Genomic DNA, 13,475 nt, shown 5'->3' with positions numbered 1-13,475 from the left:
AACACTATTAGAAATAAAGGAAGAGGTGTTATAAAATAAAAAGATGCAATGGAAACACGTGGCTCATAGAGAAAATGTAATAACCATGAGAAATACACAGAAAAGTGTCAAGGATACATATAAGTGCAATTGTGTGCGTCCATGCGTTGTGGCCTTATGTTGTGTAACACACAGATTTTGCTGCCGGGACTTTCTTCAGTTTGGTTAACAGTTTATTGCCCAATGTTTGTTTTGGACAGCTTATGGGGTTGAAGCGAGGCCTCGACCCCTGTAATCCCCACAATGGACAGCTCCAGGCTCCCTCCGCTGGACTTTGTCTCCCCTGCGTGGGTGGTGGACACCGGCCGCGTTATATAGGGGTCTCGAGCCGATTCGTGGCAGAGCTGCAGAGGACCCTCCTGTGCAACCCTCGCCATGTGGAAGCCCACGCTGCCCCACCTGTGCCTCGTCCTGAGCCTGTTCCATGTCTGTGGGACATCTCCGCCACATCCGTAAGTGCGCCCTCCCACCTTAACCGCGGCGCGTCTGTGCGTCTCCTCTCCTGCCCTAAGCCCCACCCTCCGCACTGTCCAGAACAGGCCTCTTGATCCCCCAGTAGTCGCCCCCTCCTAAAGTTTACGGTTCTAAACCCCTCCAGCCGCAGCCGCTCCTTGACCCGTTCCGGCTCCGTGACACGTCTCCAGGAACGCGGTGCCATAAGCAAAAGAGTCCGTTTCTGGGGTCGGGCTAGCCCTTGCTCTAGCAGCGCCCCGGGCAGAGAATGTGCCCCCTCGTTGCTGCTGGGGAATAAAAAGTTTAAAAACAACGAGGCAGCAGGCCCTTCGCACAGGCCAGGCCGCCCTTGCCTCAGAGCACACATCCCCCCACCCTCCAGCGCTCCTTATCACCCACAACTTAGCTCCATCAGATTGTTTCTAGTTTGTTTGTTGGGGAAGGGAGGGGGTGTGGTGTCAGGAAGTGAAAGGTAGACGGGCAGGCAAGGTACGGTACTGATGGGGTGCTAAAACCAGTGACTGCATCACCTCAAAAATATTGAAAGTATTTCAAAAGGAATCACTGGATCTAAGGTGGGGGCGTTGTAGTTTCTCTGACCTTTATGTTGACAGTTCTTTTCGCCCCTCTGATGATTGGCGCCCTGGGCCTGGACCCAGCTCGCCCACGTCAAAAAAAAAAAACTGGCCCTGGGTGGGGAGGCCTTAGGGAGAGAAGCTCCATATTGCTGAAGGCCTGCAGAAGCGGAGTGCTTCGCTGGATTCACCAATGTCACATTTCAAACTTCCCCCAACTTTGCACAGGAAGGTGAACGTTTGCCTCCAGGGCCCGACTGGGGACCCAGAAGGAGGTCTGGAAAAACATGCTTCAACCTGCCCCGCTCCCGCCCTCTCCTTGATCGATCGATCGATCGATCGATCGATCGATCGATCCATCCATCCATCCATCCATCCATCCATCCATCCATCCATCCATCCATCCTCTTTCTCTTCCCCCTCTCTGGTCACTTTCTCTCTCCACCTCCCCTCCCTTCTCCTCCCCTTTCTTTCTCTCTCTGTCTTGTAGCCTCCCTGGTGCCAGCACCAAGTGGGTGAGACACAGAGGCGCCGGGAGCGGCCCCGGGCTTTCAGAGCGCACCTCTAAGGGCTCCAGCTTACTGGGGCAATGTCTGGTGGAATAAAAGTGGGGTGAAAAAACTGAGAATAATGAAGGGCGCGACTTAAGCTAAAATCTGAGGTTTACATAGTGCGTCGCCCGCCTGGTACTTTGCTGCTTCTCTCAAAACATCCGGATATATGATAACAATTAACTTTACACCTAGAACAAGTCGGGACTATAGGCTTTGTCAATAGTTGTTAGTGGCCATTTGAGAAATAAGCACCAACTATGTCTTCGTTGTATATAATATTGAAAATGCTTCAGTTCTGAAAGGATGAGACTGAAAGGAGCACAAGGACGCGACCCTGCGAAGTTACATCGAAGGCAGTGGAGAGTGGTCCTGCTGCAGGGTTAAGATTTGTTTTCACCCTGAGGCGGCTTTTTAGAACTGCCTGGTGCTGAGCACTGGCAGGATCCGGCGCACTTAAAGCCCTGTGCAAAGGTGCCGTGGGAAAGGCAAAGGAAGCAGAAACTTAGCCAAATGTGTTTTGCTCAACATGAATTTGAATGTTAGATTCATATAGTATGTACTGGCAGTTGTGCCACAGTGCGCACAGTGAGATGGAAACCGCTGCAGAGAGCTGGTTTCCACCTCCAGCTCATTGTAGGGAGGTTTGTGCAACAAAAATCCATCTGGGTTTTTACAAACTCAGACCTTGGAAGCGTCTGTATTTGGTGCTTTGGGCAGCGTTCGAAGTGCATTTAAAAAAAGTATAGGAACTGAGGATGCTGCAAGCAGTAGGGCCAGGTAAGTGAGCATGGGCGGGGTCAAAGGCGTGGCTAAAAAAACCTAAAATACTCTGTGCCTTTTTCTGCCCTTTCACTTTTCGGTAACTACATATAAAATAATGCACAGCTTAAATGAAATATCAATGCCAGTTAAGTTAATCAGTGGGAAATGCCCTATCGTACAGTATGAATCCTCTATTAGTTAATGCACTGCAGAGGTCTGTGTCTGTACCCGGAGAGCCGCAAACATGAATCCTGTTTGGTGCAGTGGAGAATAGTGACTTGTGTATGTTTAGTGCCTCGTGTTCAGTCTGCAACAGAAAGCACTGTGAATATGTAAGTCATTACTTTACACTTCCACTACACACATTGTAAAATAGGCTTCTACAAACTATGCACAAAGTTTAAGATAAAAAAGTGCTTTCAAAATATAGATTTTAGTAATAGTCCTATAAAACACACATCACAGCTCAGATCGTAACTCCCTTGCAACACCACTAAAAAAGAAAAAATCTATGTCATCCGGAAGTGTCAGGCGGTTTTGTTAATTAAAGCCAATGCAGGCTTCCAAGCAGCCTTTACATTTGCAGATTGACCATTTGTGCACATTTACATTTCTTTCAGGCAAGCAGGCACCCTGGCAAGAAGGCTTGTTTAGCTGTCTGCTCCTCCCCCTCACAGCTCAAGAGTCTCTCTGCCTTACACTTCAGCTAAAGCATTTCATCTCTCGGAACTAACAGTCCCAGGAAGATTGCCTTTTCACGAAAAGTAGGAGAACTATTTTTCTTAAATGAAAAATGTATGGGCAAGTCGTGCCCCTTAGATCCCACCCACTTTGACCACTGGTTTTGGGAGACTTGGGGGTGGGGTTGCTAAGACCTCAACAATGAAGAACGGTAAACCCTGCCACCTAAACTTGCCCCCAACCCAATACCATCCCACCCCTGTTGGGAGGTGGTGATGGGCTCAAAGCCCCTCTCCCCACTTAAGATCCCGCCCCTTTAAGGCCTGCCCCTTCCTCCCATGGAAACACTTAATTGAAAGTTGACAGGTCTATAGTTAAGCATGGCCAACATGAAGAGCCTTGTGAATTCATGGAATTACATTGACTGGGATGTTAGAACAGAAGAGCTTAGAATATAGACATTATGCAGTCATTCAATGTCTGGTTTAGGACAAAGAATAGATTTGAAAATAGAAGAGGTGAGTAATCAATAGAAGATAATTTATTGCTGGGGTTATGCCTTTTCTAAGAAGAATTAAGATGAGTTTGGTCATGAAGGAGAAACTAGGTAAGGAGAGCAGAGTTAAAGAAAAAAGAAAAAGGTCATTTCTAATTTTATGCAGAGAATAAGTCCTATATTGCAGAAGGAGGCTTGTCAACATTGTGTGCAATATTATGCATATAACAGAGAAAGAATACATGGAAATAACCAGTACACGGGTGTTGATGTGCTTGGACACAAGGGTAGCATACTACACCATGCAAGGTGTGTGATTGAAAAGGGGTTTTGATCCTATGTGGGAATTGTTTCCTTGTGTTATGGGACACAGCGCGTATGACAAATGTGATGGATGAAGAAGTGTGAGAGGTGGGCTTGCAGTTTATGGTTAGTAGTGTGTTGGCAGCTTCCATCAGCTCTGCTGGTCCCTTCACAAAATTTGTTTATGTTCACAGACCTCTCTGCAGGTGACCACACAAGGTTGTCCATTCCGAGATTTTATGGTCATGAACAGGCAGAGGTGGGAGGGGATGATGATCAGATATCTGCTAGGATGGGCTGCTGAGTGGTCATCCCTTACATGACTGTCATTATAAGATGCCAAAAAGTGGCCAAGCATGTTGTTAGGTGGGACCTGCAGTGGCTGATTATATTCGAGTGCTCCAGTGACTAGCCACATGTGGCTAATCTCTTCACTTATGCTAGCCGCCTAGCTCGCCTCCAGCGTGTCCAAAATGCGGCAGCCAGGATGTTGGTTGGCCTCCCTAAATTTTGCTCAGCGCGACGCACTATCCAAGATCTCCACTGGCTGCCAGTAGGGCAAAGGATCAAGTTTAAGGCTCTCTGCCTGACTTTTAAAATCCTTAAATTGGCCTCTCCTCCTATCCTTGCCCAGACTATCTCTTATTATATCCCTTTCAGAGCTCTCCGGTCATCAGGGCAAAATCTTGCCATTGTCCAACGCTACAAAAGAACAAGAATAGGCGGACGCTCTTTTGCAGTGTTGGCGGCCTCTCTCTGGAACACTCTGCCTACCTCACTCCGTTCTATTCCCGATCTGCTCCTGTTTAGGAAGGCATTGAAAACCTTCCTATTCTCCACAGTCTAACTCTCTGCTGATCTGGTCTTCTCAATGTATGTTGTGTTTGTCACCATCTCTTTAGCGCCGGGACGCCTCTTGGCTGCGGCATCTGTGCGCTTTATAAAAATTATATAACATAACATAACATAACTTATGCAATGCCTCGCAGGTTGGCTTACTCTATCTGGCAGCCCTCTAGAGTGACAGCCACCAAGCTCTGTACTCTAACTGACAGCACTCTGGAGTGAAGGCACGTAGTTCTGTACTCTATCTGCCCGCACTCTAGACTGACAGCCACCTAACTCTGTGCTCTATCTGTCAGCACTCTGGAGTGACAGCCACCTAACTCTGTGCTTTATCTGTCAGCACTACAGAGTGACCGCCACCTAGCTCTGTACTCTATCTGGCAGCACTCTAGAGTGGCAGCTGCCTAGCTCTGTTCTCTATCTGCCAGCACTCAAGAGTGACTGCTTCCTAGCTCTGTACTCTATTAGGCAGCACTTTAGAGCAGCGTATCTTAACATTTTGATGTATGTAGACGCCCAATGAATCACTACAGTAAGCCAGGGACCCCAACCTAAGCAATTTCTAAAATGTGATCCCCAAAATAATAATTTAGAAGCAGAAAAATACTAAAATTCAAATTCTATTTAATTCAGAAACAAAAAAACACATTAGAATTTTAATTTTAATGGGAAGGCTGGAGCTTTCGAAATGTGTTTGTAATTCTAAAAGACTAGGTGATATGCTATAGTCTAACATATCACTTTGTGTTTTGTTGTTCCTAGTGAGTGCTCTGATTTTGTCACTGCGTACCAGTGCTTGAGGGGGCCACCAGTTTGCAGTGATAGAGATAGTGTGGTTCGGGCAACAGACGATTACTGGAGATAATGTGTTGCACACAGCATCACACATTTACTAGTGATAGACAGCGTGGTTCCTGGCGACAGACTCTCACTGGAATTAATGTGTGTCGCACAGCATCACTCATTCGCAAGTGATAGAGATAGTGTGGTTCCCGGCAACAGATGTTTACTGGAGATAATGTGTGCCACACAGCATTACATATACTACGCAAGTAATAGATAGTGTGGTACCTGGCAACAGATATTTCTTGGAGATGTGTGTCGCACAGCACCACACATTCACAAGTGATAGTGTGGCTCCTGGCAACAGACAACGCGAACAGAAGGTTTCTCAACGTGAGTGGTCACGACCATATGCAACTGCCCGTGTTGAGAAATCTGACCGCCTGTGTTGAGAAATCTCACCAGTAGGTGGATTTTCCTCGCTCGCCAACTTGATGTTGGCAATCCCGAGCGAGGAAAAAACTCTGCTCCGCAGGGCGGAGTTTTTGGGAACTCCACATGCTCCACAGAGTGGGGCAAAACCTGCCCACTCTGTGAACAGAGTGGAATTCATTGCTCAGGCCTAGTCACAGAGGCTGTGACCTCTGCTGACCTGTCAGACAGTGCCCTCCAGGTTTAAAGACCCCCAGCTACGCAGGGGATCCCTGTGTGTTCAGTGGTAAGGACTATTCTGCTCAATGGAAGGCACTGACCCTTTAGTGGATGGACCGTTGAGTCAAGGTTTTCCCTGGTATGGTACTCCCATGTGCTTTAAGAAGAAAACAAATCTGAGATTGCTTCTGTCTTTATAAAAGAGCACCTGGACTCATTGCCCTCCATGAGAGTACTCAGGTGAGACCTCTCTGCAGCCTCTCCAAGTCTGGCCTTCTTCTCCTATCTCACACCACCTGCCCACACAGGGCATATCACTGCCAGCCTCAGTCCACTTGACATGTTTGGGCAAGGCAACATTTGCTTTGGCTGAGAGTGGAGGAAATGGATTTTGTATGAGAGCAGAGGATGTTTTGCACTCACCTGGTGGTTGGGAACTACGAGATGACACTAGTGAGGGAAGGGCAAGATTAGGCTACGTTTTGGGGGGCAGGGGCATTAGGGACACATTGTGGCATTGGGCTAAGCACAAAGCGATTTAGGCTAAATTTGAGACCTATCCAGTAAGGACATTTGTTGACAAGTTCATAGGGCTGCAACGGGGTCACTCACAAGTCTCCTGAAGAACTTCTCTCATCCCAATCCATATTAGGCTTTCGATGTAGGCCATCTTGACCGGATGGTTGTTAGTCCGCATTTCTTCATTCTTGGCCTCCTAGGTGGCTTCTCCAGCAGGAAAGGGCTGGGTTGTTGGGCTGTAAGGCAGCCAACAAGTAGGAATCATTCCTGGTAATGTCACTGTGGTAGAGTATAATCGTCAGCATTGCCTGGCAGAGTGCTTATCCTCCAGGCAGTACTCGACGGAAATGATCATCCTCTTTCTTCATTGCCTGTAATAAGAAATCTTTAGGTATTTAATTGTGTATTTGGTTATATGGCACCACAACACACAGCATCCATTTGCAAGGTGGACACCCCAGATGGACACTCTAGAACAGGAGGAATAGAAAGACGGGTGGGAGGTGGAGAAGGGACAAGAGAAAGAAGGGTGAAGGCTTGGGAAGTTCATCTTAATGTCTCCATGCGTTGATCTCACACATCTATCCTTTTAAGGTAGAAAGGAGGAGTTTTATTCAGCTTTGAAATAGTATCAACTACAATTCACATTGATCCAAACTGCACATATGCACCCAAGATCTTCATGATGTACCGCTGACGGTGGACCCAAAGTTTTATCTCTGTATCTCTTGTGTGGCCCCTTCTAAAAATAGCTATCAAAGATGCCACTGCTTTTAAGAATCGGAATTATGATTTTGGGTCACTCTCAATAGTTTTCAAACCCACATAAGTAATCTGTGCCAGTTGACCACATTGTTTAAAACTGAGCAGGAGCAAATATGCAGATTTGTGCAAAGGTACCTTTTTATCCAAGGGGGAAATATTTTACTCCATAGACAAATCAGAAACCCTTTTCCCTATGCCCCCTCCCATTTTAGGTTCTTCCATTTCTTTTTCCTCCTACCCTCTTGTCCTACCCTGTTAATGAATTTCTTCCCATCCCCTGTAGAAGTTTATCTACCATTTGAATGTTGGGAATGAATCTGAAAAAAGTTTGGGATTACCCACAAGCTCTTGAATTTATGGATGTTGGTAAAGTTCTCATTGATTTACGGTCGCTTATATGGGTATCTTGTACTCGCTGATCGAGACGGTTGAATGTTTAATTCGAAGATACACCTGCAACTGGCTTTGTGAATTGAATCCAATGAGTGTGAGGTATACATAGATATTTTCTGCTCACTGGAAGGTGAAATAGATAATGTAGTGAAAGTGCCATGCTAACCGGCAGAGAATGCCTAGGGTCTGGATCTTGTCTGGTCTTGTGAACTGCATACCGTAGGAGGTCAGCCAATGGGTTGTTGTATGTGTTCAAAATCTTGCTCCATCTGGCTTTGGAAAATGAATTAATTTAGATTTTCACTGATGCTTAGTATCCCATTAAAGGACACTAACACTTAAATTAATTGCAGCAGTGCTTAACTTTTGCTGGTGGTTGCAGGTAAGACCTACCAGAACTCAACTTTGGGGACAGCACTCACTTTTCCACATCAGATTTTGATCCAGAGCAAGAAAGAGAAAAAACACAAACAGCAGAATGGAGGAAGTAGAGAAAAAAAACACTGAGAAAAGGAGAAAGCAAGAATGAAAAGAGCACGAATGAGCGAAGTAAAGTTTGTTTGGTAGGAGAGTAGAAAGTGGCATGAGATGGAAGCCAAACTACGTGTCTGTGGTATTTGGTGGTCCCTACATTCACCAGCATAAGCTGCAGGTTTCTCAGGAAAACCTTGGACATCAGCACTTACTATTTTACAGATTATAAAGTAAGCTGAAGCTTCCTCTATTCACCTCTTCTCAAAGGTCAATTGTTCACAAGTAGCTTGGATCACACCTAATCCACAGGAAGCCACTCACTGTACCGGTGCACATTGATACATGGATGCAGTTACCAAAGTAACAGCAAAATAGCTTGTTGACTGATTCAACTAAACTGACTTTAAGAAGAAATAGTTACTTCCAAATTCAATGACCAGTTGTGGTCAAATTGCTAGGGTAAATGGAGCCACTTGGCCACTGGACTCGCTGGCTCCCTTAAAGTTAGAGGCTAGGAAGGTGTGAGACACACGTTCATCTACTTGTCCTTTAGCAAACATTATATGGTATATCTTACCTCAGGGCATAGAGCATCGAACACAAACAAGACTGGCCTGGAGGCCCCAGGGTTAATATCCTTAATAAAGTAAGTGTACCCTAGAAGCATGGAGTCCAGTCCAACAATAAGTACTTGCCAACCTGTCAGTTTTTGTGTAAGCTGACATTGTTATCCCAATATTTGATTTATGTGTTTTGAATGATAGGGGTTACAATTATCCAACTTGAGGGCACTCACTTTATTGACCATGGAGAGGTGAAAGGCATAGAAGGCCTTGGCTGGCATCAGACTCATGACCTGCAGCTCATAGGGGTGATTGATTAACTAATTTAGTTAACTTGGTAAATGTAGTTATGATTTTTATGTCTGTTGTTTTGAAGGCAAACAAGCACACTAATTTGCATCGATACGAAGCACATACTTTAAAAAATGTTTTTATTTTTTATGGGAAGAGTTCAATAATCGTAATGCTAAAAACAGATCATAGTATTGCAATCTTGAAAAGACAACAGTGCATCTCGATTAGCAAACAGGAACATTATAAAAAGCAATATTATAAATATGAAACATTCATTAATAAAAAGCCACAGCTTGAAAGACAACAAATAAACAACTTATATTGCAAGTCGTTTTCAAAAACCTTCCTTTTAACCAATTAACCAAACACCTCTCAGAGCCTCAAAAACTTTGCATACGACCGCGATTGTAACGCATATTTGTTTTCAGATGCCATATTTCTGCATAGTTTGAACCACCATTGTTGGAAATTTGGTATTTCTTCAGATCGGCAATTTTGAAGACTTAATGATCTCGCTATTAAGACGATAATATATACTCGCTTTTTTTGCAAGCGATCGGTACTTATATCTGGAAAATAATCCAAAACCTCTTTCTGGACATATATTGACTGTTCCAATTCTAAAGTCTGGGACCAATACTCATTAATCTCGGTCCAAAATTGCTTTATTTTTGAACAACCCCAAATAATATGGGTCCAGCTGCCCACTCTCTCCAATTAACATCTAAAACAATTTCCAAAAACCTGGCAATTCATTTTATTCAAAAAGCCGGGGTTCTATACAGAAGCCATTTTGCGTAAAATTCCATGTACCTCAAATTAGCACCTTTTAATAAAGTAACATTTAACTGATTTATCTTATTCCACGTTGTTACTGAAATCTGTAGATTTTCTTTAGTGTGCCATTTATCTTGTGCTTTCTCATAGAGCTTGCCAGCCCTATTTTTTGTAAACACGAGGACCCAACAGCTAATAGTTCTACGAGTTCTGGATTCTACTAGGTCTTCCACTTTCTTCAGAGAAGTCAAAATTCTGCTTAGGTCCAAATCCCGTAAAAATCTAACTTTGTTAAAGACCATTGTATCATTTCTTTACAACATCTGATGCCAGGCTCAATTTCATTCCACCCTTTCCAATTCCCCCATCTAGGAAGTTAAATATAGTACATTAGCCATTACTCTCCCATCTAGAGGCAGCAATTTTTTCTAAAAGGGGTGGGTCCCCAAGAAATATATCAGTCAAGTAAATCGCACCATTAAAAATGGTGATATCCAAATGTTTACACATTTGTTCCTTATGCGTAATACATCACTGTAAGATCTTATATATCACACTTGCTTGTGGATTCTGACGAGGCGTAAAAAATCATGAATTTCATATTCCTGATTCCAATTCCTGGGGCCTTTATAAACCTGTATGTAATATAAGCAACATTTGCAAAATAGTATTCTTTCATATCCCGGAGGGCCAATCACCCTTCTTTAACTAGCTTACATAATATATCAAATGTCAATCTCGGTGTTTTATTATCTCACAAAAAAAAGGTAGAGAACACACCTTGCATCTCTTTAAAAAATGTAATCTGTAAGGCTTTAGGACTAGCTACAAACAAAAAATTACACAGAGGCAAACCTGACTTTTGATCAGAGCAGCCCGGCCCATTATTGATAGAGGTAAATTTGTCCATTTGGTCAGCAAACCCTTGCTCTAATGGATTGGAGGGACGTAGTTTAGGGAATATATATCACTAACATTTTCTGAGACCTATTTCCCTAAATACCTCTTAGGTCCTCAGTTTATTAAAGGATAACATTCATTCATCAAGTAAAGTGTCCGGTGCACAGTTACACAATAAAAGCTCTGTTTTTAATTTATTTATCTTACAACGGTCCAATAATTGATATTCTTCAAAAATTTCAAACACCCACTTTCAGTTTTCTATAATTGGTTTTCAAAATAGTGCAATGTCATCAGCATATAATTTATCATTAGTCATTCTCCTTAGTGGCGGTTCTACATGCTCATTAGTTCCAACAGCAATAGCTGATTGGCCCTATAAAAAGGGAAAAGAGTATAGGCGACAGAGGACACCTTTGTCTTGTTCTTCTGCTCACCTTACAAGTACTGATATTGCAAGTGTTAATAATGATGTGCGCTTTAGCTCCATTATAGAAACAAAATAATATTTGAATAAAACTGATAGGAAATCTTAACTTGCTAAGAATAATGAAAATACTTTCCCAGCACACTAAATCAAAAGCCTTTTCGGCATCCAATAGCATAGTACTTTATTCTAATCCAAAGCACTGATCAAAATGTTCATATTTAAAGTTAGCTGTCACCCTGGAACAAATCCACATTGATCAGGATGAATGACAGAACCTAATATACTACTCATACGATTAGCCAAAATTTTAGTGAAAACCTTGTCATCCATTTAAAAGACTAATGGGCTTGTACGAATTGACAGTATCCTTATCCTTATTCTTCTTCAAAAACCAACCACAACTGCAGAACGGAATGATGCAGAAAGTTCTCCCCCTTCTAAAATATGATTAGTTATTTTTAAAAGCTCAAGGCTTAGTACCAGTGCAAACCTCTTATGCAGTTCTGAAGGGATGCCATCTTCTAAAAAAAAGCCTAACTCTTGGCCAAAGGTTTCACTACAGCCTCAATCTCTTCGAGGGTAATTTTAGATACCAGGGCTTGGGCCTGGCTCGATTGCAACTTGGGGTTGGGGAGCTTATTAAGAAAACCCCTAAGTCGTGAAACATCCAACTTTTGCTGCACGTCATAAATTACTTTGTAATGTTTAAAAAAATCAATCCTGGATTTGTGTCGGGTCCGTTATGTATACTTTTGTTTTCTCATCTGTAAGTGATGTAATCCTGTTATGTGCTTGGCATTCTCTTACCTGCCTTGCTAAAAATGTACCTGCAAACTCACTCTCCTCATATAACTTTTGAAGATATGCTGAGTCAGCAAAGTAAAGTAATAATCTTGAATGCTCATTCTCGCTTGTCTAGTGCGAGATCCCACATGGCCTGTGGCTAAGCACTTGCAGCCCCTCCCCCCTTATGCCAGACGTCATCTTGCCAGCGTAGAGCCATCTCTCAGCTTCCTGGGCTGATCGTATTGTAGAGTCGGTGGTTACGGCGGCGTGGTCTTTGTGTTTTTTACTATCCTCAAGTTCTGGTGGACCAACACTGCAGTGGGTGCAGATTGGAAGTGACTTCGGATGCACACACGGACCTGGAGGGTCCAAGGGTCCAATTGAGAGGCCGGGCATGCCAAGAGACGCGCTACACATCCAGCTGAAGTCAGAGCCAGACGGGCATAGCAGAGTGGTTTGCGGGTTATCTGACTGGACTTTCTCGATGCCTGCATTTTCATCATGGGATGTGCCCTTCCACAGGCTTGGCTAGTCTGTTGCAAGTGGCCTGCTGCTCTGATATGAAGCATCAAAATCTGGGCTGTCAGGTTTCTCGCCGGGGGTAAGAGTGTGGCTCTCTGCAGCTAGTTGAGGCATGGAGCCTGTTTACTAGCTGGTTGAGGGTCACTGGGCAGGTTACTCATTAATTTTACCTTAATTCAGAGCTGATGTGCAAGCAGCACTGAAGAACCTCACTGGACTTCAGATTTTCAAAGCTCGTGTTCTCGTCATTGAGCTACAGTCTAGGGCTTGGCCCTTTGTAATGTATGCAAAACTTTACAAAAGCGCTTGGCGCTACAGCCAGTTTGGATACTTCGATTTCGACACAAAGAGTGACAAGCATTGAAAATGTAATAGGTCTCGCCTTTGATTAAGAAAGCAATTTGCTTTGCTAATGGTATTGTATAGCAAAGCAAATGGTTTTAACTTAATGAAAGGCGAGACCTATTGCATTTTTAATGCCTAAATTTATTTTCCAAAAACTGGAAAAAATACAAAAAATGTAGGCCCCTTTGCTTGACTTTCCATGCTGTCTTTCATTAGTTGCAAGTCAATAGCTAAGTAGATAGACAGAATAGGGTGTTAAAAAACACAGAATGAGGTTTCCATACATAATGGCGTATGTCAGTATAAATTTGTAGCATAATGCCAATATTTACCTGAGGGGCTATTGTAATGTTCGGCTGCTTAATTTTATAAAACACATCAGGCATCGAAGTATGTGTGCAGGTTTATCAGTTAAATAAATGTGGAAACATACAATTTTACAACCACATTTATTCACAAAATATACAATAAATATGGATAAATACTGATAAAATGACCCAAAAATAAAAATGGATAAATACAGAGGGCAATGTTAAAAACAAATACCATAAAACCGGAGCCTTA

General features: G+C 43.4%; 1 protein-coding gene across 1 annotated transcript in view; it reads left to right on the top strand.

Annotated features, from left to right (window-relative positions):
- The first annotated feature begins 337 nt into the window (after positions 1-337).
- The window catches only part of LOC146812901 (alpha-2-macroglobulin-like), a 122,818-nt gene continuing 109,680 nt past the window's right edge, over positions 338-13,475 (top strand). The window contains exon 1 of the mRNA XM_085619973.1: positions 338-491. Within this exon, the coding sequence (XP_085476099.1) occupies positions 415-491 (77 nt within the window). The 5' untranslated portion in view covers positions 338-414. The remainder of the gene's footprint in view (positions 492-13,475) is intronic.

Source organism: Triturus cristatus, chromosome 7 (genome assembly GCF_964204655.1).
Source record: "Triturus cristatus chromosome 7, aTriCri1.1, whole genome shotgun sequence".
Taxonomy (NCBI): Eukaryota; Metazoa; Chordata; class Amphibia; order Caudata; family Salamandridae; genus Triturus; species Triturus cristatus.
Note: the sequence above shows the minus strand (reverse complement) of the source record. Positions and strands in the feature narration are given on the sequence as shown.